At 40.5% G+C, this 27,828-nt stretch overlaps 3 protein-coding genes across 6 annotated transcripts in view; 1 reads left to right on the plus strand and 2 right to left on the minus strand.

The window, feature by feature from the left end:
• On the minus strand, positions 1-7,136 carry LOC116716779 (keratin, type II cytoskeletal 8). Its single transcript, XM_032557618.1, has 11 exons — positions 5,814-7,136; positions 5,148-5,307; positions 3,909-4,058; positions 2,882-3,001; positions 2,689-2,784; positions 2,485-2,619; positions 2,286-2,396; positions 2,087-2,197; positions 1,875-1,999; positions 535-1,785; positions 1-346 (listed from the first exon to the last, which is right to left on the minus strand). The coding sequence occupies exons 1-11, from the start codon at positions 6,041-6,043 to the stop codon at positions 253-255; spliced, it is 2,583 nt and encodes an 860-aa protein (XP_032413509.1). The 5' UTR covers positions 6,044-7,136; the 3' UTR covers positions 1-252.
• A 1,803-nt stretch (positions 7,137-8,939) lies between these two features.
• tstd3 (thiosulfate sulfurtransferase like domain containing 3) lies at positions 8,940-12,906 on the minus strand. Its single transcript, XM_032557628.1, has 4 exons — positions 12,718-12,906; positions 12,465-12,632; positions 12,130-12,289; positions 8,940-11,285 (listed from the first exon to the last, which is right to left on the minus strand). Exons 1-4 carry the CDS (start codon positions 12,842-12,844, stop codon positions 11,228-11,230), a joined length of 513 nt encoding a protein of 170 aa, XP_032413519.1. The 5' UTR covers positions 12,845-12,906; the 3' UTR covers positions 8,940-11,227.
• A 198-nt stretch (positions 12,907-13,104) lies between these two features.
• Positions 13,105-27,828, plus strand: part of usp45 (ubiquitin specific peptidase 45) — a 37,763-nt gene continuing 23,039 nt past the window's right edge. The window contains exons 1-6 of one of the 4 annotated variants that reach the window (XM_032557622.1): positions 13,105-13,425; positions 14,278-14,388; positions 15,388-15,557; positions 16,703-16,803; positions 17,074-17,174; positions 26,792-26,943. In XM_032557622.1, coding sequence (XP_032413513.1) covers positions 14,286-14,388; positions 15,388-15,557; positions 16,703-16,803; positions 17,074-17,174; positions 26,792-26,943 — 627 coding nt within the window. In that variant the 5' untranslated portion in view covers positions 13,105-13,425; positions 14,278-14,285. The remainder of the gene's footprint in view (positions 13,426-14,277; positions 14,389-15,387; positions 15,558-16,702; positions 16,804-17,073; positions 17,175-26,791; positions 26,944-27,828) is intronic. The other 3 variants (XR_004338619.1, XM_032557620.1, XM_032557621.1) reach the window with 3 other exon arrangements.

Genomic DNA, 27,828 nt, shown 5'->3' on the forward strand with positions numbered 1-27,828 from the left:
TTGAATGCTGGTAACTTTATTTATGGCAGGTGGGAAAAAAGGAGGGGGTGTAAGGCACATAAAAGTTGAGAAGCCAGGGCCTGTTTATTTAAATATATCTTCAGTGTGTAGCAAGGGGTCATTCGGGGTTCTCTTGTCCAGGCCACAGGGCAAAGGTCAGCACCCAAACATGGGATTTTTTTTGGTCAGTGCAAAGCTCAAAGGGTATGGAGGTTTAAGGGCGAGAGGAGGTCACCGGGGAGTTTGCGATCCTCACTCGACATCGGAGTCATCGGCAGCGCCAGTGATGGTGTAGGTCTGTTCTTGGTGGTCCATCTCAAGCACATCATCCTCCTTTTTAACTGTTCTGCAGGGGAGGAGAAAAGAGGAGACAGAATAATGAGGAATACTCTGATAACTGGTGGAGCTGTAGTTAAAACTCATATGAACCATGAGGATTAGTGTTACCAAATTGGTTTGGTTACAGTTTCCGACTTTGAGTCACGCGTTTTAAAGAGGGTTTATTAAAAAAGTTAGGAGCAGCTGTACTTTTACCTAATAAGCACTGTTCTTCTCTCTGTCAGCTCCACAGCCTGCTCCACATAGGACTCGGTGTTGCCGTCAAAACCATCAGATCCGGATCCAATCTTGACACCACATATGTCCCCCTTCCCTCCACCAATCCTACCAACTCCACCAACTCCGCCACCGCCTGACAGAGCAACACCCACATCGTCCCCGCCCCTCCCTGCAGGTCTGGCAGCACCTGAGATTCCTCTTCGGGTTTCAGAAAGTGCCGCTCCACGGGCTGTACCTCCATAGTCACCCATTCCACCATCAACCCTAGTGCCCTTGCCCTCAGTTGCACCACCTCTTCCAAGTCCCATTCCAGCTGCACTCACGCCACCTGAGATGTTACCATCCAATTGTGTGCCAACCCCACCGCTGCCACCCATTTCTCTGGAAATAAGTCCCACACCACCAACACCAGTGTCCAACCCAACACCCTTAATCTCAGCTCCAGCTGCACGTACACCACCTGCTGAGCTCAAGATGTCTCCATCTGCACGTGTTTCAACTCCACTGCTGTCACCTATTCCCCCACAGCCAAATCCTACCCCACCAACACCACTATCCAAATCAGTACTTCTGCCTTCAGTCTCACCGCTGTATCCTCTTTTGAATCCAACTCCAGCGGCACCCACACCACCTACTAACTCTGAGATGTCACCATCTGCATGTGCTCTGATTCCACTTATGTCCCCCATTCCTCTATGGATAGATCCCTCACCACCAACATCAGTACCCAAGCCTGGAGTGCCAAAACCTGAACCCTCTGGACCAGCGCCTAAAACACTAGCACTAGAGCCAACTGTACCCACCTTACCAGTACCAGGACCAAAGCTACCAGAGCCAAAACCACTAGCACCAGAAGCACTCATTCTTCCATCGGTGCCAAGACTCTCATCACCTGCTCTGACACCTACACCTCCCTGTTCAATATTTGCTCTGCCAGCGGGACTTTTCATATCACCGGTACTCCTGCCATCCAGAACTTTTCCATCGCCAGAAAGTGATCCTGTGACTCCGGCAACCATATCCGCACTCAATCCCAAACCACCCACCATGCTTCCAACTCCTCCTCTGCCGCCTCCTATTATTGGTCCACCACCCAAACCACCAACACCATCAATGCTTCCTCCGCTAATGCTCACCCCAGCACCAATGGCGCTCATGCTACAACTGGTAACAGAGAGAGAATTCATCATGCCTGAGAGCCGCAGGTCTTCCCCCTCAATTAATTTTCTGCAAAGAGAAAACAAAATGATTTCTTCGTCTCACGGTTTACTTCAGTACACAGAGTTCATTGAAAAACCTGGCTGCTTGGGGTGTACCTGTACGTGGTGATCTCAATCTCCAAAGCCATCTTGATGTTTAAAAGTTCTTGGTACTCACGCAGGTGCAGGGCAATTTTCGTCTTGGTGGATTTTAGCTCAAGCTGCAGGGCCTCAATCCGAGCCTGTGGAAACAGATGTGCTGAGATGGTTACGTGATCGCTGTGGTGCGATCAGGTGTCCACCCTGGGACCACATGAGCCAATGTTTACCTGCAGCTCTTCCAGTTCCTTCTTGTGCTTTTCCAGTGTCTCTCGAATCCGTGCTTCAAGGGCTTCGTTTTTGGTCCTCAGGGAGTCCAAGCCACGTTCTTTGTTTTGGATCTAGCAGTGTTTTGCAATAAATGATGCAAAGTGCTGACAGAATGTAGAATTTCTTTTCTATTTGCGTATATAAAATTAAGATACTCACATCCTTCTTGGCCCCAGCTATTTCTTCCCTGACACTTCGAACTTTGTCTACGTGTCTCGACGTCTTTTTTGTTAAATCTTCAAACTTGTTCTTGTACCATGAATCCATTTCCTAAGGTAGGAAATTAAGCTAGTTTAATCTGCAGTGTGTCTAAACTGCACACTGCAGATTTGTCTTGTTGCGCTTCGCAGCGACTCACCTGAAGGTTTTTGGCTGCGATGTCGTCGTATTGGGTTTGGATTTGCTTCAAAGCGCCAGCCAGGTCGGGCAGAGAGAAGGCGCTCTCGGCCGAGACGTGGGCGGCGTAGATCTGCTTCATGAGCTCTTCGATTTCCTATACGAAGAGGAGACGTTTAGGAATCATTTGGGAGGGAATCATTTCTCCCACAGACACTTCATCTACCTGCTGATGGATCCGTTTCAAGAACTCGATTTCAACCTCCAGCTGCTCCAGCTTTTTCTCCAAGGCAATGCGGGAGGAAGTGGCTTTGTCTACATCCTGGAGACGCGTTACAAAGCCTTGATTGTAACGTGTTTATGATTGCAGGCTTGTCGTTAGAAGCAGAGGTTCTGGATAGAGATAAAATAGCACTTACTGGACGGAAGGCTTCGATCTCTAACTCTGCCTTCTTTCTCAGCTCCAAGGCCTCCTCATATCGGATTTTGATTGCCTCTAGTTGACCAGCTGCAGCCTCCTTAGCAGCAAAAGAGACGTCCTGAAAATAACCAGAAGTAACTCCTTTGTGCATTAAAGGGCCAGTATTATTCTTCCAGACACATAGTGCCATATTATAGCAGAATCAAGTAATTATGTTACAGTCAGTTGTTATACAATTACTTTATATAGCAAACATGACTTAAAAAGAAATTGACTTTGTAATTTAACGCCTGCAGATTGGGCCTCTGTCTCTTTAAGAGGTTCCTGCTCTTTCCAACGCTCTGCCTTGAGCAGGTCATTGCAAAATCTTCCTCTTCCTTTAGTGTTTTGTGGCGGTTTGCAAAAAAGCTGAGGTGTCCATTACCGCCATCAACTGCAATAGAGTGTGGACTGAAACAGCACTCTTTGTCGACGGCGGTGCTTGATTACACCCCCAGTGTTGCACAGTTGAATAGTTCCCACTATTAAAGGATTTCTCAAACATGCATGAGTCAAGTCAACACTCCAGGTATAGGTTTTTGATGAGGGAATAACGTAAAGCTCAAAACAGGCAATTTGACATAACACTGCCCATTTAAATTTGAAGGTGAACCCAAGGAGGTGTGCGGAATGTAGCTCATGCAACCCCATTTGCATTTGCTGCAACGTCCCTCCTGCATCTGGGTGACTGTGTGCGACTTGCATGAGCAAGCCATCATCTGTGCATGAAGCATAACCGATGACAGCTGTACTCTGTGACACCTAAAAGCACAGAGGCACCTCTACATTTGCCTGCCAGAAATCGGCACGTTCTACCAGGTAAAGAACCCTGAAAACACCAAGTTGACGTCTTGTAGCGTCGCTCGAGCAGAGCTTCTAAGTCAGCGAGGTGTAAAGCTTCATGCCCTACTGAACATTTGAAACGTAGGGGGAAAAGACCAAACAAAACAGGAGATGCAGTGTAAAGTTTTTTTTTTTTGCCTTACCCGCTGGACTCTCATCTGATCAGCAATCTTCTTCAGCTCCTTCAGCTGCTCCTCGTAGAGCAAGCGCAGGCCCGTAGGCTTCTGGAACCTGTTCTGGTAGGCCTCGATCTCTGCTTCCAGCAACTTGTTCTTCTGCTCAAGCATTCGAACCTGCCGACACACAAAAGCGAGGCTTTACTGTGATCAGCAATCAGGAGCATACTTCTTATGAATAGCCATTTTATTCTAGCCTGGTGTAACTAATTTAGCGCCCTGCCAGAGTATTGATTCTCTTCAGGCTTTTTCAAAATATTTTGTCACATTGCAACCACAAACCTTTATTTTGGATTTTTAGACAAAGTGGCATGTAATTGTGACGCGGAAGGGAAAATTAGACAGTTTCCAAATTGTTGTGCAAATAAAAACCTGAACGTATGGCTAACGTTTTGAGCCATTTTTCTTTGTGTACAGCTAGGTTTCGTTTGAGGTGGGTCTCTTCCAGCTTTGCTCATCTGGAGACATTTTCCCCTGTTCTTCTTTGTAAAATAGAGCATCTGTGAAAATCAATTTTGAAGTCCTGCCATTCTATTTGATTGGATTTAAATTTGGATTTTGACTCAATTCTGAGCACCTTATCTAACCTGGATGAAGACACATTTGAATCATATACATAAAATTGTGCCTGCTAGATGTTGTTATGGCGTCCGTCTACCCACAATGGATTTGTGGAGCACCCCAATCAAAATGAGCCTTTTTGACTTTATGGGGTGTGTTTTAAATTTTTATTTTTTAATATTCATTAATGGAAACGGTCCCTCTTTAGCAAATAAAACAATGAATCCTGCTTTAAATTTCTTCACAACTTTCTCCCTGCCCTGTGTTACTTGGTCGTCATGTTGCCGTTTCTCCTACTAAGGTTCTCCAAAAAAATAAAAAACCAAAAATCTGAGACCTTCGCAGAATAGTTGGCTTTATTCTGAGATTACATTACACAAAGACGCTCTATTTTCCATTCGCTGACTTCTGAAAGGCTCGGCTTTCAATTAGGGGTATCAGAGTAAAAGTGGATGAATACAAAAGCACTCTAAGCCTTTCAGTATTTTGTTTGTGGAAAAAAAAAGTAAAAACTTTCTTTAATTTTCCCTCCATCTGCCATGTGCTACTTTTTGTGGATTTATGAAACACCCCAGTTTGATAAATGTAACTTTTACTTTTTGGGTTGTAACATGGAAAATGATTTCAGTTCAGGAAACATTCTACCTTGTCGATATAAACAGCCAGTCTGTCATTCAGGACGATCATCTCCTGTCTTTCATTCGTGCGGGTGCTGAGGAACTCCTGGTTCTCTGCTGCGGCAGCGTCCAGATCCATGGGAGCTTCTCCACTTGGCCCAATACACACCATGGCTCCTGCGCTTACTCTGACGACACACATCGGTAAAGCACCACACAGTTTATATTAAACGAGAGTAGATGGGGATCAAATTTCCCACATGGACTAGAGAACATGAAACACTGCAAAAATCTTACCAAGTATTTTTAGTCTCGTTTCTACAGCAAATGTCCTAGTACACTTGAAATAAGACAAAACTAACTTATAAGTAACTGTTCTGTGTGACACAGAAGCTTGTTTTAAGTAAATAATCCCTTAATATTGATAAAAACTAATTCCATTAGGAGGTTATTTTTATTTCACTTATAACCAGGCATTTCCCCCCTTTTTATAAGTGAAATAATATGCCAAACTACTCCTCCAACAATATTAAGGAGTTATTTATTTAAAACAAGCTCCTATTTGCTGAAAAGTTCTTTGTGAGTTAAGTTTTGTCTTATTCCAAGTATGCAAAGAAACCAGACCAAAACGCCTGCTGAAATTGTGTGTTTTTACAGTGTAATTCAGCCACGTTATGTTTTTGTTGCTCTTTACCCAACTCCAGCAACGCGTGACCTCCGTGCCGCAGACACGTTCCTTCGTCCCACCGAGTCCACTCGGATACTGCGGGACCCGGCTCTGGCCGAGTAGCCGGCGGAGGCATGGCGGACCTCCCTCCGGGTCGGGGACGGGCTGGACACCCTGACCTGGTAGGTCGAGCTGCTGCTGCTGCTGTCCTCAAAGTGACGGCGGTAAGATGACATTCTCTCCGGGCTGCGACTCATTGTGGGAACTAAACTCAGCCGGGGTTTAACTGTGTAGAAATCCTTCGTTCTCCGTCCTGCCGGCCAGGAGTCGGGCTTTATACCGCCTTCATTGTCAGCGATGCTTCTGGGTCCAGCAGAACCGCCCCCAGCGCATGAGATAACACCTGTGGAATCTCGAACCTCAGCACCAGGACGGTGCTGAGGTGTCTGTCAGCTCAGATATCTGTCAGCAGCCTGTGAGGAGCGGAGCTGAGCTGGGAAAGCGGTTCGTAGTGTCAAATGTTTCCTCGGAATGCTCATTGTGATTATGTATCAGGCTGTTTTTTTATTAGAAACGTCGGTAATCTGTCGGGTTGCGGTGCCGCGCAAGTATCAGCAGGATGACACATAGGGATCCAGTGAGAGAGGACGAAGTTAGGCGGTACACTAGGGCTGGACGATGTGGCTGGAAACGTATCACGATATATTAGTAATTTTTGATTTTTTTTTTTTGTCGGTGTGGTTAAGTATCTGAAATACAAGTGTGGCGTCACTTTTTGTGTTTTGCCCACATTTTTTGCTCCTGCTCTTAATTGTAACAGTTCTGAGATGGCGAAACCTTAAGCTGCTGCTGCAGGTTGTTACTAGGTAACCAAAGAGCGAGTGAGTTAAGTTGATGACACCAACCTTCCTTAGCTGGCCATGAGAGTTTGAGCAATTAAAGCAGGGGTGTCCAAAGTGGGGCCCAGGGGCCATTTGTGGCCCTTGGACTGATTTTGTGTGGCCCTCAACTGCAATTAAAAACTGATACAAATCCGTCCCATAGATGCAGATGGAGACTTTTCATTTATAATCGGTGTAAATATTGTTGCCAACATAAATTTCTTACACGGGAAAATGAAAAAGCCAACTTTGCTGCATCCAAATCAGCTTTTATTCTTTCTTAAACTTGGCTAAATATAGCAAACATTTTTGAAACAACGTGACCCAAATCCTCTTCTTACTACTGAGAATAAATTTCTTCAACAGAACCCAAAAGAAACTGGAAACTAGACCTACGGCGTACTATGGCAAAAAAAAAAAAAAAATAATACAAATTGAGAGTAATCTAAAAAAAACATTAGGAAATTTGCTAGAAAAAGTTTTTAAAATGAATATCAGAAATTTTCTACCAAAAATGTGAACAATTCTGAATTTCAAAAATATATCTAAAAAAATTCTAGAAGGTTTACAAGTTTTCTAGAAAATTTCAGAGATTTTGGGGGAAATTTTACTCCTTTTTGCTAAAGGCCCTAATACACCTTGGTAAAAAAAAAAAATCTTTTTTTTCCCACGTGACAAAAAGTTAGGATACCCCTGAACTAAAGACTTTCCTCTGCCTACATCCCCCAGAATGCTGTGCGGTTCTGGATCAGAGTTCAGTGAAATTATTGAACATCCTATCAGACGTATTATCTATTGATATTGATTACGTGTCTGTCACGATACGTATTGTTATTGATTTATTGTCCAGCCCTACAGTAGGTGCAGCTCTGATGTGTTGTGCTCTGATTGGACGAGGGGCCTGGTCGAACGCTGAGCAGACAGGTGTTGTAGAAGAGCCGGGTCAAGATTTGACGTGAATTACAACTTATTAGTCTGGTCTGTTTGAAACATATTAAAACCGGGCTGTGCAGAAAAAAAAAGAGATTAGAATTAACAGGTACTATCCAAAGCGGGCGGCCATTCCTTCACCTTGACCTCACGTCTTACAGCAACGTGAAACATTGGAGGAGAGATGGAATCTTTCAGCCATGTGTACAATCATCCTACTACTCACTAGCTCCTTTCCAGCTCGCAGTCATATAATGTTGCACATCACTACGATATTTTCTAATGTAGTTATTAAATATTTCAAGCTTCTAATTTAGTGAAGAACCCTACGCATGCTCTATTGGTCGACTACAGACATAGAGTAGCTTCATGCGTCCTGGTGATGTTATTGTGTAAAGCAGCTTGTGCACTTACCACACTTTTTCCTTCCTCTTAACTTTCCATGATTATGTTTGGACACAGCACTCTGTGTACAGCTAGCTTCTTTAGCAAAAATCCTTTACGAACGAAATCAGTGACTGAAAATCGGCGGTCTTCCACGTGATTATGTAAGCTGTCAAATATCAACTGTGCATTAAAATTTTTGGTTTTAGTCAGAATCATCGAAATGAACAGGAACGAACACGCAGAGTACAACACTGCTTGCGCAATCAATGCAAATTTCAGTAAGAAAATGTGAAAACTGAAAATGCTCCTTGCGTTCGAAGCAGTGAAATCACAATAAATTGACGATTTTATGACACTAAAGGTCAAGATTCTTTGTTGCCAATCACACGGAAAGATAACATTAAGACATTAGCTAGTTTAGAAGAAAAACAGGACAAAATCAAATCAAGATTAGCCAATAAATGAAGAAAGATTATGGTAGACGGGCTACATCTTATTCAGAGACTTTACAGACTTGTTTTAGGCTAACCCAAAGTTGTCTTTTTTTAGCGACAGCTGTGCCCAAAATTACACAAAACCCCAGCAGACTGAGGTTTAAAGCGCAATTAGTTTGCACATAATGTAAAAAGAAACCTTGACATTATTATCTTTGAAGAGATGCATTTGCAATTAGAAACAAACTTACTGGTTGAAAAAAAAAAAAATATATATATATATATATATATATATTTAAAGCTAAATCTGCCTGGGGGTGGGGGCGGTGAATAATTTTGTGAATTCTATTGTTACTAAATCAAACTAAAGTCCAAATAAAATATCTTTCATAGTCTCTACAAAGCAAATATGACAAAAATAAAGAGCAAATCTCATATAAAATACCAAATGATTTTTTTTTTTTCCGTATGTGCTTCTGAAGCACGAGTTGAATGATCACGTTCCGTACCTGTGGCGTTTAACGTGGTCAGGAATAGTATCGGTGCAACAGAGCCAGATTATTTGCTCATATATCTGGGAAGTCACGCCGAGTTCATTTTCATTTCACTGCCAATGGCTCGGAGTCAACAAGCTGCCTCTAAGATTTGGAATAAACAAGAAACAATGACCAGAATAAACTGGACTACGATTACCGTTTGAGCTCTTCTAGGGATTTTAAACTCTAGAGTGAACAACAGAACGACATCCTGCGTGTTTTGTTTCAGAGACGGACTAGTCAGCCGAAGACAAACCTGTTTGTCATGGCGGTCGGTTGATGGGGGAACCTGTTGACGGTTCCTGTAGGGTCAGTGGCAAATTCATCCCCACACACACAGTTTCTATTAGATATGAACCTTCAACACAGTAGATCATCGTGGCAACAGCAGCTGTCACCCCACAGCATCTCCACGTCTATTTATATCTGACTCTGGACACTAAATGTCCTCTCAGGTCAGCTCCACTGGACACGTCCAACAATGTCCCACAGCAGACAGTGGGGAAAAAAAGAAGGAAAGACGAAACGTTTTTTTTTTTTTTTTACATCGTTAAAATATGGATTTTATTAAATCGTTGGCTTTGGTAGGAGATACAGAGATTGTTTACTTGTTAGATATTTAACAACCAAAAATTTTATACATTTGTAGTGTTTTTTTTCTATGGTTTTTTGTAACACTCTGAACATTGGAAGATAAATATTCACCTGGAATAAGTAAGACAGCGTATTAGGGCCGCGTTAAATACACTTGCGAGAAAAATAATTTTTTTTATTAATCTTAGAAATTTTCTCGAAAAAATTTTCTCGCAAATTTTCAACTTTGGGAGCACAGAAATTTCAGAGTTTTTTTTTTGAGAAACCTTTTGAGATTAATAAAAAAAATTCTTGACTTTTTCTTGCAAATTTGAAACTTTCGGAGGTCAGAAATGTACCAATTTTTTTTCTAGAAAATATCTAAGATTAATCTAAACATTTCAGAGTTTGTTTCACAAATGTACTCTTTTTTTCTTTTCTCCAGTGGCCCTAACGCGTCGTCGTAAATAACCATCTCTTCTAGAAATAAAACAAAGCTAAAACCGGGTTTCCGAATGCTGCTTGGAGCCATTTCCCAGTTTTATTTTTGGCATTTGAACCGACTTTTAAACTCTTAACTCTAACAAATAGGAAATAATATTTCCAATATTAATGCTAATTCTGTCAAGATGAGTTTATGAATTTTGGTGCCGTTATGTCATAAAGGCGACTCCATCCTGCCTGTTCAGTCAGTTCAACTGGATCAGTTCAACCTGAGTATGAAGTTGTCTAAAGTTGAAAAAATTAGTGTATATTCAGTTAGTAAGTGAACAAAAAAAACCGCAAAAAATAAACTGATGAGTAAAATGTTAAAATCAAGGCACCATGTGGCAAATCAAGCATAAAGTACAGCAATTAAAAATAAATACATGCGAAAACCACTGCATATTATAAAGCATTGCTAGATTTCTTTTTCTTTTAGCCTGTAAGAAAATTCTAGAAAAAAAAAGAATTTTTACAACCAGTTTCAGTTTCCAGAATTATCTAGACTTGAAAAATTATTGAATAAATTCCAAGAAATAGATAATTTCATGCAGTTATTCACTAATAAGAACATATAAAAACAAATTGTCAAGTGCAAAAAAACGTTGCAAGTGACTTCAAGTAGAATTACATTGGATCCAAAACGTTCAGCAGCGCATGACATGTTTATTGAGCCCTATGGTTTTTACTCTTTGGATTAACAGTTGGGTAAAATTTAAGCTCTGACACACACACCCATGCAAACACACACACACACACACACACACTTTCAAGTTAAGTTGAAATATTAATTACATTCTTTAGTATGTGACTCTCCAATACGAGGTGAAACCTGCATAACTAGAGGGAGAATAAAATATCAGTTTATTGTTAATGTCTTTTTTTTTTCTTTTACAAATAAAAATCTGAAAAGTGTGGCATGCATTTCTATTCAGCCCGATTAACACTGACACCGAAAAATGGAATTCCAGCGCAATTCACTCATTCTGAAACCCTTTCGTCATATTATTGTATAGCAGTAAACAAAACGCCACCTGCTTGGCCAACTTGAAGAACTCAGACTGAAGTTTGGAGGAATTGGGTTTTAATCCCTACAGCGGAGCTCCGGGGACTTACAGGACCAATACCGAGGTGACAGAAAGCGGAGGAACTAGGTCGCCAGCTTGTCTCGGCTGTGATCGCACTCATCGTAGCTTCCTCTTTCCAAAATGTGTGGATCACTTCAGCTGTTCCTGTTCCGCCCAGTCTTGCCATCCACCGGGATAATGCTGAACACTGCAATGAAAGAAAAAAAAAAAAAAACCTGAAGAAAATCCCTCAAGTCTTTCTAAATGTTCACTACCGATTAAATCTATGTTTCAATTCAGTAACAAAAAAAATTTATTCTCCAGTAGTCTCTTTTTATTGAAGGGCAAGCCACACATCTACTTTACTTTAACGGCATGTTCTCTATTATTTATCATAGTGAGAAGAGCAAAAGAAAAATGGTGGCTTTGTTACATATTTATAATTATGATATGACAATTAGATGAAAATCCTGTGACACTTTGATCAAGTTAAATTTGTATTCCTTTATTTCCAGTGTGAAGTTGTTCTACCAAAAAATAAACTTAAGGTTTTTTCCTGTTACTAAGTGTTGTGTACTTTTTGGCTTGACGTGTAACAGATGTGTGGCATCTTTCCAAAGAACACCACATAATAAAGCTTTCTGCAACAACAGGGTATAAACTGTGAAACCGCAATAAAACAGAGTCTCACATGACACTGCAAGGCACACATCTACTTTACTTTAATGTACAGTAGATTTACATTAAATCTACTTTAGTAGAAGTAGAAGTAGATCTACTTCTACTTTAATGTAAAGTAGAAGTAGATTTTCTACTTTAACGTAAAAGTAGATGTGGGAAAAAGATTAATGTCAGGGAGATTTGGAGTATCAGTAGAAACCACATTTTCAGATTTTTATTTCTAAACCAAATTTAAAATCAGATTTTCTTTAAAAATATTTTTTTTGTAGTTGTAACACAGGTTAAAAAAAGTTGAAGGAGTATGAATTTTTTTATTTTTTATTTTTTTTGCATTGCACTTTAAATTTGGAGGTTTCAAAACAATCACTAACTCTGTAAATCCCAGCGAAGCGGCTGTGTTGAGGGCAGTCTTGCTTCTGACCCCGGCCAGACACACGAACACAATGTTATCCGTCTGCCTGGGCATTTCGCCGTCATATTTATCTTTAAACTCCTCCGGAGCAAGCTGGAGGGCAGTGTTCACCTGTCCCACTGGGCAGTGAAGGCAGCGCAAAGAGGTCAAGAGAAAAAGAACGCGCTGTTAGATCAATATAACACATGTGTGAAGCTAGCTGCTTTTTAAAGAACATTCACTTAAAGTACTTTCAGATTTTAAACCATGAATACCATATAATGTAGATTCAATTAGCTTTTTCAACTCACTCACGTGGGACGTTGACAGATCCGGGGATGAAGCCGTACTCCCGGAGCTCCCAGGGTTCCCGGACATCCACAACTACAGTTTTACCTTCAGCCAGGAGCTGCTTGAGCTGCGCATAACTCACATCTGTGTTCCGTCCTTCAGAGCTAAATTTGCGGAGCTGGAACTCTGTTTCTGAAAGCCAAACAAACAGGGAGAGAAATGAGGGTTATACATGGGCTTCGTTGCAAAACAAGGAGTCGTTTAATGTTAAACTCACTTTTGCAGCCTCGGTAAGTGTCGACAAAGCAGGACACAGCTACCCGTCCCACAGGTGAAGAAGACCCACGAGGAACTGGGAGTCTCGAGAGAACACCGGTCAACCTCCAGCATCTTCTAAGCGCCATAATACCCAGTGTGTGAACAGAAAACCACGTTACCACACAAAAGTAACACCAGAATGATTCTTCTGCGCTTGCGCAGTAGTGCAGATCATTTAAAGGACAAACTTATGTAAATAATATCACCTATGGCCATTTAGTAGTTCATTTATTTATTTATAAGCACATATTTAGGACTAAACCCCATTGAAAGTTTTAGAAAAAACATTTAACGCTCTTGAATTCTGAAAGAAACGTTTGCTATTTTACGTGAATGCAGCATTTGATCAAGCTGCGCTGCCGTAGTTGCGTCACATGTTGACTTCTGCGGCTAAAGTTGGAGCTACTGATAGCTTAGCAACATCTTCTGGTGAAAGTGAAACCGACAGGGGGGAAAAACACAGAGTCTGCGGCGTGTTCGCTCGTCGCCAGCGTAAACATTTGGGATGTCGTAAAGTCAAAGTGTTGTTCTGTGTGAAAGTTACGTGTTAGTTGCTGCATTTGTCGCGACATGCTAATGCAGCTAGCTTGCTAGCTAGCCAGGAAGAGTTGAGACGTTACTGTTGACTTTCAGCCAACACAGACAGCAAAGCGGCGAGCTGAGAGAGGTAAGTTTAAACTGCTTTCTTCGCGTCTGGTCATGAAAGGAGGGGTTGTGTTTGAGGTGTAGGTTGTACATTATAACGGTGGGAAGTTTTTAATGCATACATCCGGACTGTCCACACTGAGTAGGCCTCCTATCTGTGTTCTTGCCCATTGTAGAGTAGATATTCACTGAATTAACTCTCTTTGTTCGCCCGTCCTTTTTATTACACTAATGTATTCATTTCTTGTTCAGATAGGATGATTAGATTTGACATAAATATGTAACAACTCTAAATATCACGAGCGAGTATTGGATAAATCATTTAAGGAAAGGTCTCTTGGATTCCTGTGGCAACATGAGAATATGGTTGAAGTGCTTGCTTTTAGCAACATCAGAATAAGCAGTGAAGGTTTTTGCTGTATTAAATCATTCATCTGAATTAACACCACATGAAGCTGTCGCAACAAATTTTACACAACCTTTCCCTTGATCCCAGGGTTTGGGAGAGCCTGGAATAATTTGATCGGCATACAAAAACATATTATTGAAAGCACTTATAGATTCAGAGTATTCCCTCCTGATTCCATTGTCAAAAAGTTTTATCCGTATTTCTACCTCTCTGTCTATCCATCCACCAATCTCACCAACAATGTCAAATTATCCATTAGTTGTTTAGCTGTCTGTCATCCATCTATCTATCATATTGGACTGTTCTGACTTATGAGCGGTTTGGGACTTTGGTTTTAAAGTTTTGTTGAGAGCTTTTTGCTCTTTTTCACAAAAAAACAAAACACCCCCCCCATCTCCCCCCCTCCAAAAAAACACAAACAAACAAAAAAATTAACCTGAGCTCGTTTTCTATCCGCACTATCAGAGCTCCAGATGCGGCTAAAGGATCCCTTTTCTTTGAAAGCCGCCGACATGACAAAGCGGACTAATAAACCACGGAAACCTCGAGATGAGGAGTCATCAGATGAAGTCAGCGGTAAGTCGAAAGCAGTCAGCTCAAAAGCCTTGGCGTGCCATTAATGATCAGGTTTGGTTCTAAATACTCTAGGTTCACGTCAAATAGAAGGAATTACTGCCGTGTTCAACCAGGGCAAGCGTTTAGTTGTTATGCTAACAAAATATTAACGTTTTCTGAACAGACAGAAATCTGAAATATTAGTTTTCTTTTGCCGTTGCTCAACTTTTGAAACTGCTACTGCTTTCTATGTTTTATCTGGAGCTAAAACGATTCATTGGATCAACAATGATTAATCGATTATTGAAATAACCATCAGCTAATTTAGTAATCGATTAATCGTTAACTGGAGTATACAGCCTCAACAAAACGGCAGATTTTAGAAAGAACAACTCACAGCAGTAATTGTGCCAAAACTGTAAAAAAAAACAAAAAAACATTTTGCATTTATATAAAAATGCCTTCTTTGTTTGTAGCTATGTTTTAGTAAGTGGCAAATTTTAGTTCCATAAATTATTCAATAATCAATAGAATAATTGATTTACTAAAACAGTTGTTAGTTGCAGCCCTAATTTTATCTAATTTTATTTTAGTTCTGATCGGTTAAAGATTTATTTCCAACTCCATAATGTGAATAAACATAACTTTAGTTTGCATTTAGACTGACATTCATAGCTGGTTTTAGAGTTTTCTTTTCTGTTGACTTATTTTGAAACCAAAATTGATTTTGACTAAAACCTTGACTCTAGTAAACGTGTTTATAACAGTTTTTAAAGGCCAGGATTCACCTTACCACTCCCATTTTGTTACTATTCTAAAATGTTGTTTTTTCAGTTTCAGGCGATTATTTGCTAAAACCATTCATTAAGTAGTACTTCAAGCTTTTAGGAGCACTCTGATCTGTTGTCGCTGTAAATTTGTTCACTTTTTTTTAAAACCAAAGACCCTGAATAAGTGGTCCCCCTTTAGAAGTCCACGTATAGAAAACCTTTCATCGATTGAATGTTGTTTGACGACCAGGGTTGACATGCCAACATGTTAACAAAGCAGTGGACCTGAGCTCGGTGAAGAAGTCGGTCCTGTCGAGCGTGTGGTTGGTCTGCGCCGAGTGTCTGAGGGAGAGGACGATGATCGACGGCGAGCCGGCAGCGTGCCACGACATCCTGGTCTGCCTCAAGTGTGGTTTTCAGGTCAGATTTGCTTCTCTTACATAAAACATTGTAAGAGCAACAAATTCAGCTCCCTTTTATCTTGCAGTATGTTTGTAGTTGGCCATTTATTTACTGCTTTTTTGAGAGAGAAAAACACATTTTTATTAAGGCTTCGACCGTTATTTTAGTAATCGATTAATCTATCAATTTTTGTGACGATTAATCAAATTAATCGGATTAAAAAATTGGCACATTCAGCAGATTTTTCATATTACCACTTAAACACTTCTTTTACAATATTGGAAATATATTAAAATATACAACCAAACAAATAATTCAAGCCCTTTTTAAAATAAGAAAATAAAAATTTTCCTGCCGAAAATGCAATAGAGTGCATATATTTTTTGTACAGCTTTGACTTGATTACTTCTCTTGCTGTGTTCATTCAGTAAGGTTTTTGAGTATGTATACTCCATTAATGATTATTTGATTGTTAAATTAGTAGACGATTATTTCATTAATCGATTAATCATGATTAATTGTGATTAATCAATTAATCAGTCCAGCCCTAATTTGTGTAGCCTCTTGTATCAAACTAACTACACTTAATTGTGATCAAATTTGCAACCAAGGAAGCAATGTAATTAGTTTTTTTGCCTACCTTTGCTTACTGAAATAAATCAGGCCGGGTGCGTACAGATTGCGTTATTTTGTTTCTAAACTTGAGAAAATGAACGAGAAGCATCACAATGAAAGAACAGCATTTGAAGCAAAACGTTAATATAATTTCACTCAAAGAAGAAAACATATTTTCAAGACCCCGGCGAACATGTAGAAGAAGCTGCTCTGGTCAGATGCCAACATGGAACTTTTACTCCTATATTCAAAGCTGAAGATGTGCCTGAAAACTAGCACTGCACAGCACCCCTATGCAGGAACGCGAATATAAATGCATGGTCTGCTTTTAAGCTTTTTATTTGTGAATAATAATAAAAAAAAACATATCTCTTTCTTCCATTTCCCAAATCTACATTACAGTTTTGTCGGCCTTTCATGTTAAATTCTTTTAAAATACATAGTAGTTTGAGGTTGTAATGTGACAAAATGCAAAAATAAGTCTAATTTTTTTTCAATCAGTAGAATGATATTTTAAACATAAGCTGTCTCAATGAACTGTCTCACAGGGCTGTAACCAATCAGGAATCCAGCATGCCGTCAAGCATCACCAGACCTTTCATCCAGAGTCGCACTGCATCACCATCAGCCTGAACACGTGGAAGGCCTGGTGAGAATCCCTGCAGGCCACCGTAACGAGGAAAAAGTAAAGCTGCACAACCAAAGGGCTGATTTATGACAACGTGTTTAACTTGTATAGAAACTAAACAAATTTAGCCGATTTTTAATCAAAATTCACATGAACAATTTTAACCAAACAATTTTCCTCCACTCATACCAAATTGGTTTTGTTAAAATGATCAGTGCATCTGTTTTTGTCTGCTTTTGCTGTGTATTTTTGTCATATTCTTAATGAAATATATTTTTACATTTTCAACAGGTGCTTTGAATGTAACGAAGAGCTCTCTACACACTGCAACAAGAAGGCTTTGGCTCAGACTCTCGACTTTTTGCAGAAACATTCTGCCAAGGCGACATCAGGTAATACGGTACAATACAATTTTATTCATGAAGCACTTTAAACCAACACCGTTGGTGCTGCACACCAAAGCAAATAAAACAGTCATGTCGGAAAGCCGGAACATCCCCGAAGTTTACTGATGCAGCAGTTTTTCATTTGATGATCATCATAGCACGGAATACCTGCATGATTGTTTTAAAATATTATGTTATTTAGTTTGATCAACTTCCATAGTAAAGGAAAACCAGTTTTAAACCAATTGTTGCAGTAGTCGGCTTGCCGTACAGCGGCTCCCCCTTGTGGCAGGAGCTTTCTCTTCCTCCTATCAGTCACAAAATAAGACAAACTGAGGAAAAAAACCCGTTCATGTTTTATTCTTCGTTCTGAAGAATTATGAATTATGATTTTCTCTATGTTAAAGGGAACAGCAGATACTGGCATAGACTGGTAGCTGCACTAAACATTCAGACTAAGCTGTCCTTTTCCCCTCATTCAGACCACCTGAGTCCTCCTCGCTCAGTCAGCCATATAACTCCTGATAATCTCATGTATTCACACACACACACACAGACACACACACCTTCTGTTGCTGGCTCCTGGTGCCCCCCACTGCGTTGTGTTGGCATGCAGGGAGCTCGACTAACAAACTGAATCTGATCAGGGTGGTGGGCAGCATCAGCACTTTTTGGTCTCAGCGTGGCCCACTGCCCGGTGCCATGTCGCCAGCGGCCAAGCGGCCAGTTGCCCAGGCCCAGTGAAGCTGGTCCCTCATGTCTACCATTGCAGGACTTATCTGCCCTCCTCTTACTCCCCATCCTACCCCCCCACCCCCACCTTGCGCATCGCATGACTGCACATATTAAAGGAATTAAGCGCTCGAGCGACGCTTCCCGCCTGCGTTCCCTGAAGAACGCGAGCAGCTGCGTGGGGGTCCAGCTCCCGCGCCGTCATCCTTTGTCTCTCCGTCGCTATCTGTAGCCGTCCTTCCCGCAGAGCCGCTGTGCGTCTCACCACCTCTGGGCCTGTGCGCCGCACTAGTGGGAGCCAGGGTCCTCAACAAGTCAGAGCAACTGGATTTTAACAGCTGGAGCGCTCCAACTCTCAGCGGAGACATGCTGACGCACAGAAAGGGATGGCGGAGGACGTTGAACCTTGAAAATATCAACTTCCACGTGAAAATATCGACTTTACAAATGTGCCGCGAGCCCTGCTAAAAAAAAAAAAGTTGCGTTCTTATTGGAGATTTATTCTTTTATGCATGTCTGTATTTTAAAATGCTGAGTTTTTTAGTTTTTTTTTTTTTTGATGGAGGAAAAATAAGTCCTCTTTCATAAACCTTTATATTTACCGTTGCCTCCTTCTTTTCAGCACTTTTGCGCTCTTTTTGTAATAAAAATACAATTTATCGCCACAAAATGTATGTGTATATCAGTGTAAATTATTTTAGATTTTAGAACAAATAAAAATGTTTTACCTATCCAGCAAAAACACCAAATCTTACCAAGTATTTTTAGTTTAGTTTCTAGTGCAAATATATTAATACACTTGGAATAAGACAAAACTAACTTACAAGTAACTTTTCAGCAAGATACAGAAACCTGTATCTTGCTGAAAAGTTACATCAAGTTTGATGACAAACTTGTACTTTGAATATTAATTAATATTGATGACAAAGTACAAGTTCCACTAGCAAATTATTTCACTTATAACATGGGGAAAATACCTTGTTACAAGTGAAATAATCTGACAGTGGAACTATTATTTTTTAGAAATTGATTTTAAGGAATTGTTAAGACTGAGATAAGAATACAGTTTTTTTTTTACTTTTTATGTCATCGCGCCATAAAAAACCAGATCGTGGAAGCGGACTAGTTGAAGAGAAATATCCTTGTTGATGTTTGAGCGCAACAAAAAAACTTCTGGCTAATCACACTGCACTTTACAAACCTCCGGCACGGGAGAGGAGGCGTGTCAGCCTGGCCAGCGGCGCCGCACCAGAGCTCACGTCAACCGAACTGAGATGTAGGTTTTAAGGTGGACCAGAGTTTGCATTTTTTGGATTCACATCAGAGCTGGATATCGCATTCACACCTCACCAAACAAACTGGACTTTTTAGACCAATAAACTACAGTTCAATTAAAGCGGACTAACCGGGGCTGGTGTGAACGAACCTTCAGTCTTTTTTTAAGATGCGTGGTTCCTGCTAGTCTGCAGACCTCGACATTTTGTTTGTTACAGCAATGCGTAGCGTCAGCATCTACCAAAATGACACTTTTTGCAGACCGGTTGATTCGCTCCAAACAAGTGGAGGGAAATGCATTTAATTAGCTTTTTTGCAACATTTTAAAAAGTTCGCTCAAATTTTGCATGACAGTTGGATGGAAACATAGTTATTGTTTTCTAAAAGCGTTACTGTGTAATCTGATCAAACATAGTGGCGCTGCAACACGCCACTTATCACTAATCCATGATGACACCTGACAGAAATATCTTAAATTCAGAAAAACTGAGGGAAATGCGTTCATAAAAATCCAGTGTTGGGGTCTTTCCTCACAAACCAGAACAAATCCGTTCTCTGGTGGAGCCATATTGTGTGGCACCAGGTTTGCTGTTGACCCCCCGAAGTGGAAAGTGACCTCCTACACCTTTCTTCTATAGCTTCCTCTTTTAACTGACCTTTCACCCTTTCCCTGCCTCTCAGTTCTCCCTGCGGCTGGGTATATAGGCCGCTCCCTCTTTGTCGCAGCAAAGTAGATATTTGTTGCCTGGTAAGCAGCTTGTGAAATTGCATTTGATTGTGAAGGCCAGGTTTTTCTTAAGAAGCCACTGTTATGTTCTGGGTTTTTAAAAAAATATATATTTCCTATAGACCTCAAGCACAAAAGGAGCCACAGCTCCGGCTTTTTTTCCCTTCTTTTTCGTCTTTTTTTCAGAATCTATAATAATTTTGTACAACAACAGCTCCGGGAAGAAAGAAAGCCGATTAACTGTGCTCTCTCACCATCAAGGCCTTCAGCTCAAGTACCAGAGTCCCAGTAGAAATCGAATTGACCTCAGGGAGCCGGGCTCCGGCGTCGTAACACAGCTGGGGAGGCTTTGTTGAGTAAATTAAAATGTCGGCGTTGGAAGGACGGCGCTGCTTGTTTCGCATTGAAATCCCACAATCCCGCTTCTGTTCACAAGCTGTTGCCTTTCTTCCTCAGATTGTGCTGCATTGATATGCGCGCTATTATGCTCTTTGTTTCTTCTTGTGTTTTCTGCTTTTACATCATCCTGCAAAACCGGCAACATAATCAGATTATGAGCCGGTTTTGACGTTTGACCGCCAACGTTTCGGTGTGGAAGAAGTCTCGAAATGAGTTTTGGAATGAAAGCGTGATTGTTTCTTCTGAAATTAAAGTTAAAGCTAATCGGAAGCGGGCTTATTTTGTGAGAACCGAGTACGTCTTTTTCCAGTGTACGCTGGCAACTTTTATCACGTTTCCTCTCCTCAGTTAGATCATTTCAGAAACTAAAACTTACACACAAATAGACATTCTGTGATTGATGGGTACAGTGAGATCCTGCTGTAATTACACGTCAGGGTTCACCTGCAGCAGAGGTGTTAAAACTGAGCCCCGGGGGCCACTTGTAGCCGTCAGAATGTTTTAGAGTGGCCCAGAGCTGCATTTCAAGAACGCTACAGATATGGTTTACACAGACTGTTGGCACCGTTTACTCAGAATCAAACCTGGTCACACACTTTCTTTAAACATTTTCGGTGAGACTAAACAAAAAACGATTTCAGAGCAAGAAAATTGAAAACAAAAACTGCAGAAATCAAAACAAGGAAGAATCTTTATGTTTCAGATCTATTACACATTGATCCCCAGGGGCATCACTATGTATTAAGAACAAGGGGGTGGGGGGTGGGGGAATCCACCTCTAAGGTGTTTGGGCAAGTATAACATTTCTGAAGCAGCAACAAAAACGGAAAAGTAGCTTTTCCACTTTTAAAACGGTGTTCAGGGTAATAGAAATCTCTTCTACTACAAAATATGACTGGTAATGGTTAATCAATGAATTAAAATGATTTTCTAGCAAATGTTGGCAAGTTAATTATAATTTTCTGTGGCTCTACATTTACGATTGTTGGTTACGAGCAATTCTAGCCATATTTTCGAGCATGTTAAGATTTTTGTGGTAACAAAATGTGACTTTTGCGTTCCTTGTTTGCGTGTGTGATTTTTATACTACTATCATGCTTGAAATAAATAAATAAAACACATTTGACAGAAATTGCCCAGTATATTATAATATGAAATAATGGGAACCTGAGATTTGTGATCACATTTGAGTAAAAACAAAAATTATAATTTAAAAATAGAAATTATAGATTTTTTAAAAAGTGGTCAGTCAAAATGACGGACAACAATAAAGTATAGCATGACTTTGGTTTAAATTAATTTTTTTAGACTAAACACTGACAAAATTTTGAATATAATTCAATCATCTGTAGTCATTTTAATTCTTGTTTAATTTTAGTTGATTTTATTTACTCTAAATTTAATCGACTAAAACATGAAGTCATAACTTGCTTCGTGTTATTTAAGGAACATGAAGCCTCCCGCTCTTTCCTGTCTTCCTGATGTCAACATTTATGCGAGATAATCTTACACCTCCAACCTGGACACCACAACATCAGTCTCATTGGTTATTTTTAAATCTTGTGCTGCTTTTCTGCATTTTCTCTTCTGTCTACACTCAGTTTACTTAAATTCAGCAACAAAAATGTAAATGGTTTTTTTTTTGTCATAGTTGTTTAATTTTGAGTTTTGATGCAGTTCTTCTCTTTGTTTTATTTAGGGTAAAAAAAAAAAAAAAGGTATTTAATGAAAGCCGACGTGCTAAATAAAAACTGGTCCATCCTTAATTAAAATAACATGCATTTTCAGTTATTAGAGAATTTGTGGTCACCACATTTATGTTCATGTTGCTGCTATTTATTCCAAAAACCTTTATGTCAAATAAATTAGGATAATGCTGTTTGGAGAGTGTTTTGGCTAAAATGTTGATGTAAACGTGTAAAGTTTGTTCATGTTTTGAAAGGGTTTCATCTTGTTGGAAAAACAGTCGCATTGTTACATGATGAATTAGTGCTTTGGTCTTTTCATATTGGGTAAGCCGCGGTTGAGTTCAGGCACCATGGCAACCGCTAAAGGCAAAGCATTTACGCACGTCTTCTCACCTGTTTTTATTTGTTTTGCAAACGGCCATCTTTAGGAACTGTCACTTCAGCTTTGCCGAGTCAGTGGCTAGATGCTTGTCCCCTGGTGGTGAAAGTAATCAAGAGTGAGTCTCCATTTATTACCACCATTGCACATAAAAGTAGGGCAGATAGTTGGTAGCGCAATCTGTTGGGGTGTGTGTGTGTGTGTGTCTTTAAGTAGCATGTCAGTGGGCTCTCTTGGCCTCAGATGGCAAGAAAGCAAGCTTTTTATGCCCTGCAGTCACAACAAATTAGCAAATGAATAAGACATTTGGTGTTGCCTGGGCTTCCTCTTGACTGCCTGCTCTGCATGAAGTGAGCTGGCCTTGGCCCTCCACGCTGCTGCGTTGAAAGTGAGCATGGATGCACGGATGAAGCCAACTGGCCGTGCGATCCGGCTGCCTCTCTATTCAGCTGTGAAGCATGTGAAAAAAGAAAAGAAAAAAAAAAAGGCTGTGAAGAGTCTGTTGGAAAATATTTCTTTGCAGAGACTTGTTGTTGTTTTAGATCAGTATAGTTTTTGACGTCGCAAGTGGCAGATGGGGGGATTGTGGTAAGTTTGGTGCTAAAAGCAGTAGATGTTGGTAAATGGCACACTTGAATGTCATTTGTCGTTTCACGATAGAAACGTTTAGCGTCTATGTGTGTAAATGTTAGAACAGCAAGTAAGTGGTATTGTTTTCTGAATAATAACAATGGTTGCCCTTGTTCAACCCAGCAACCGGACCTGCACATGTGGGTAAACGACACAACACGAGAAAGTTTCTGTCATTGCCATCGTGCCCCGTGTGCTGGGTTTCTCCCTGGTTGGCGGAAACCTTCTCCTGTTGATGTCGTTTGACATTCGCCCTTTGTGAAGCCCATTAGCCAATCATCCCCAAGAAGGATTGTCATAATATATCTCTGTAGACTCAGTGTAATCAGCTTGACTTTGGTATACAAGCTTCTAAATATGAACTGGAGCTGTTGGTGCAAAATATTCAGCGTAATTTGACCCTGTAAGAATGATCTGAATCAACAGGAGGATCATCAGCATCGTTTCTATGGACTCTTGCTCTATCCCCTGTGAAGGAAAGCCAAGTCACTGGTTCCTCTGTCCATCTCTGGGCTGGCATTACAGGAGGTGTTGGTGTGCATGCATGCCTGTGGTCGAGCTCGGGCACCTCAGTGCTTTCCTCCTCCCCCGGGGGAAAGGCTCCACAGTGTCACTGCTGCCCACACTCGGTGGCTGAGCAAGGAGGGCCAGGTGGTGGTGCCGAGCGCGGCACACTCAAGCGTGGACGCGGCGCATGCTGACATTTGCCTTCGCCGACCGCTGCAGGGACAGGAAAGATCTGCTTTTCCATATGCTTGCGCTCGTTCCAACCCTCTCCTCTGCCCCCCACAGTCTCAACCAGATGGCTCCCTGAACATTGTTTACCTTGGGTGACGGTCCCAGATGCAGAGCGTGTCCATCGGCATCTTCTTTCCGCCCGTTTGGCTTTCTCATTCCTCTGCACTCTCTTTTACTTTCAAGTGCCGGTCGTAGCTTTTTCAACCCTTGCCGATTCCACTATCCGTCTCACAAACTCTACAACCAAATGCCGCTCGGACACTCACGCTTACCCTGGTCATTTTCTTTTTTGTTTTTTGTTTTTTAATCACTTGTTGACTCGTGCGTGAGCAGATTGTTTCACACCAACTTCAAAAATACAGTTTTTCCCTTACCTCCCCATCTCCGTTTGTTTTCTTTGGATTCGTGTGTGTTGACATCTGGGAACTCCCTTATGGCAGCCTGACGAGGATAAAAAAACAGGCCTACAGATGTTTCAAGCGCAGAGGTCCAGATGCAGTTAGCTATCCTATACAGCGCGCTTCGACAACTTGTCGTCCCGACAAGCTGAACCTCACCTTTACCGTCGTTCTCCCTAAAATTCCGGGACAAGTTGAAGGATGTGTACGCTGTTTCTCATCAATACCGAACGGCAGTTGGTAAAAGTCATGCAAAGTCAAAGCATTTGTTGAAAACAAGACTGTAAACTTCCCAAAGAAGTCACCCTTTTCTTTACTTTTCTCTGTAAAGAGAATTAGACGTTCACATTGAGTGTGTTTGTTAGAGCGTTAAGTCCAAGGTTTACATTCCAACGACTTTAGAGTTGTGGGGCCCCTGCGGAGAGAAGCCTTCTGGGTAGTGGCTGTCACTGTGAGAATAGATCTGCAATAAAGATGTTGCGCACAAGAAGTGAATCCATGCAAAGGCAAGGCCATTTGAGCGTCGAAGTAAAGATGCAGGTTCTTACAAAAGGCTTGCGGTTCGATTGATTTTCTTTGGTTTAGGCGTGAACAGGTCGGGCTTGTGACCCGTGTTTATGAATCCTTTGTGTCTCTCGGTATTCCTTTGAGATCTCCACAGTCTGCCTTTTTGTGACTTTTTTTAAAAATCATTATCGTCTGTCTATAGAGTAATTTTAAGTTTTCTTTTTCAATACGAACCATTGAATACTTCAGTGAATCGCTTCTGTCATTGTGAAACCAGAAGGAAGTAGTTTTTTTTTGTTAACATGAAATTCCTTCTCCAATGAAAAAGTTTTTAACATTACGTTAGATTTATGATTTTTTTTTCCTTGTCTTTCATGTCATACAATAATGCGAGGATAGAATTGTGACCTTCTGTACTGCAGTAAAGATTGTTTGACCAAAAAGTTCAGAGGAAAAGTTGCATCAAACTGCTCTTCTTTTGACTCGTGGAAATGTTTGGTCTTTGTTGTTGTCCTATAGTTTGTTGACACGTGTGATTGGTTTAGACTCCAGAGGCCATTACTTACAAATATTAGGGATATTCCCCAGTTCTCTAAAATGTGGCCAAGTTAAGTCAGAGCATCAGACCTAATAATTAGCATCAGGATTTGTCCAGTGGATGACAAAAGTACCTCCCTGAACTGCTTGACTTTTGGGATTTTAAGTCACAAATGACTTAAAATCATTTATGACTTAAAAAGGGAGCATAGTAGCAGCAAGGAATTTGAGTAGTTAGTTGTTAAAAGAAGGTTTCCGAATAAATTTTGAAAAGTGCGTTGTGTGTATGGATACAGTTAATGTCTTTTTGTGTGTTTTTCTTTCAACTTTATGAATTTTAAAACTTGTTTTTTCTCCCAAGCTCAGTCAGATGGGTAATACAGGATATACTGGCAGCAGGTTTAAGCTCTTCCACAGATTCTCATTGGGATTTGGGTCTGGACTTGCTATCAATACAAACAAAATGTAACTTTTATTTTTTTTTTTACACAAAAAGGATTTTTGTGTAAAAAAAATTTTGTCAAAAAAGCCAAATTTAGTTGAACGTGATTGATTTATAAAAGCAGTAGAGAGGGTCAACCATCCAAAAGGGTGAATACTTTTATCGGCACTGTAGCTGCTAGTCACTAACTGGAACAATGGCATATCAGCGTCTGCTAACACGTGTTAGCACTCTGTCAGTCAGATGTTAACCTTCCTGTTCTGAGATTGGCTCATGCAGCTGCAGGATCCGCTCCGGTTCGTCCGTCTCTCCACGCACCGCTCCACACTGACCATCTGTGTCGTTGTTTCTGTCGAAGGTTAGTTTTCCGCGGTGATCAGAAGTAACAGCTGGCTATGGAAGGGGAGTTCTCCTGCCCCAACCATCGCCCCGCTCCCCCCTCCTCCTCACAAACCAGCAGAAACTTCAACAGCTGTCATCTGCCTTCCCCAAATGACCCAGCTCTCCTTCCAGCTGCCATCGCAGCACCCTGCTCCCAACCCAGTTCTCATGTCAAGTCTGAACCACTTTCTTTTTTGTATATATTTTCTTTCAAAATCAAAGTTGGCAAGAAACTGATTATCATTTTCTATATGTAACTTTAATTTCAAACCGCACACTTTTGCATCTCTATCTCCAAATTTGACTCCAGCTTTGTTCATGATTTAACCATAATGGAAAGTACTACAACTTAAAACAGAAATGCTTAATGTGGTTTGATTTGCTCCAGAGTTCCAGTTATGCTATGTGCATAGTTAGCCAAGTAAGTATTTTGACCTCATCATCATTTTTGGGCATATTTTTTTAACTTCAAGCTGGATAAACTTGAATGTTTGATGGAGTTAATCATGGCAGGTGGTGTGTAATGAGGGAGGGTGTGGCCTAAGGAGGTCAACGCCCAACATCAAGGTGTGTGAAATTAATGGGCACCTTTTTTTTTTTTCTTGAAGCAAAATGGGCCAGAAAAGAGATTTAACTGACTCTGAAAAGTCAAAAATGACCAAAAGTCTTGCAGAGAAATCCAGCTCTCTTTTAACCACGCAACACTTACCATTTAATCTCACCATTTTTGGTGTGTTTGACTGCTTGTGTCTAAGCTAGCCATCTGCATTTCATTGTGTGTGTGTTCCAGCAGCATCACCCAAGATCATCAAGCTGCGAGAAGAACCATCAGACTACGCTGAAGCACAAAGAGGAAAGAATCCAGCCATCAACAGCACCTTGGTCCCTGTTAAGGGGATAATTAACCTTGGGAACACCTGCTTCTTCAATGCTGTTATGCAGGTTGGTAATAAAGCTGTTATTACTTTAGCTTGTCCAAAAAGGTTCTGTTAGTGACAAGATGCAGATGTTGGAGCAGAGAGCAGTAATTTAGAAACCAGCCCCCATCTCTTATTTTAGTTCTATTATATTAGAGCTGCAACTAACAGTTGTTTTTGTAATCAATTATTATATTGATTGCTTAATGATTTAACAAATCATTCAGTTCTTGTTTTCAGATAAGAAAATAAATATTTTATTGCCTAAAATGCAATATTGTAGCATTTCTTTAATGTAAACATTTGTAGATTAATTATACATTTTTGCATTAACCAATTAATAATTGGAATGCAAAAGGTGCTTGATAGGAGATTTAGTTTTTTGCTCAATTTGAGCCAGGTGAAGCTAAAGCTTTGCTACTTAAGGAGTTCTGGGGAGAACGTAGTTAGAAAGAAAGTTATTGTCATAAATGCAAGATGTATATTTTTTAGTACAGTTTTGGATCAATTACTGCTCTGAGTGCTTTTTTTTCCCAGCAAGTGGCATTTTTTAACAATGAATTGATTACTAAAGTAGTTGACAATTACTTCAATAATCAACTAAGCCGATTAATCATTTCAGCCTTTAATTATATTAAGTGGCCTCTTCTTGAGTTAATAATCGATTACCAAATTAGTTGACGATAATTTCAATAATCGATTAATCACGATTGATCTAATTACTTGTCAGACCTACTGTATATTTTATTAAGTGAAATTTTTTGAGTCAATCATCAACCAATTAGTTGAAGATTATTTCAATAATCGATTAATCACAATTAATCCAATTAACTGTTTCAGCCCTTTATTTTATGACAGTAGCTGGTATAAACCCGAAGCAGAGCTGTGTAATAAAGTGCCGATCTCATCG

This window comes from Xiphophorus hellerii, chromosome 3 (genome assembly GCF_003331165.1).
Source record: "Xiphophorus hellerii strain 12219 chromosome 3, Xiphophorus_hellerii-4.1, whole genome shotgun sequence".
Lineage (NCBI taxonomy): Eukaryota > Metazoa > Chordata > Actinopteri > Cyprinodontiformes > Poeciliidae > Xiphophorus > Xiphophorus hellerii.

What these genes read in the sequence shown, in the direction of transcription:
- LOC116716779 (XM_032557618.1), bottom strand. Translation starts at nt 6,043, where the DNA reads ATGAGTCGCAGCCCGGAGAGAATGTCATCTTACCGCCGTCACTTTGAG. An exon ending in AGATCGAAGCCTTCCGTCCA is followed by an intron (nt 2,785 to 2,881) that starts GTAAGTGCTATT and finishes ACGCGTCTCCAG; the next exon opens with GATGTAGACAAAGCCACTTC. An exon ending in TGAAACGGATCCATCAGCAG is followed by an intron (nt 2,620 to 2,688) that starts GTAGATGAAGTG and finishes CTCTTCGTATAG; the next exon opens with GAAATCGAAGAGCTCATGAA.
- tstd3 (XM_032557628.1), bottom strand. Translation starts at nt 12,844, where the DNA reads ATGGCGCTTAGAAGATGCTGGAGGTTGACCGGTGTTCTCTCGAGACTC. An exon ending in CACTTACCGAGGCTGCAAAA is followed by an intron (nt 12,633 to 12,717) that starts GTGAGTTTAACA and finishes TTTGGCTTTCAG; the next exon opens with AAACAGAGTTCCAGCTCCGC. An exon ending in GCTTCGCTGGGATTTACAGA is followed by an intron (nt 11,286 to 12,129) that starts GTTAGTGATTGT and finishes CTTTCATTGCAG; the next exon opens with TGTTCAGCATTATCCCGGTG.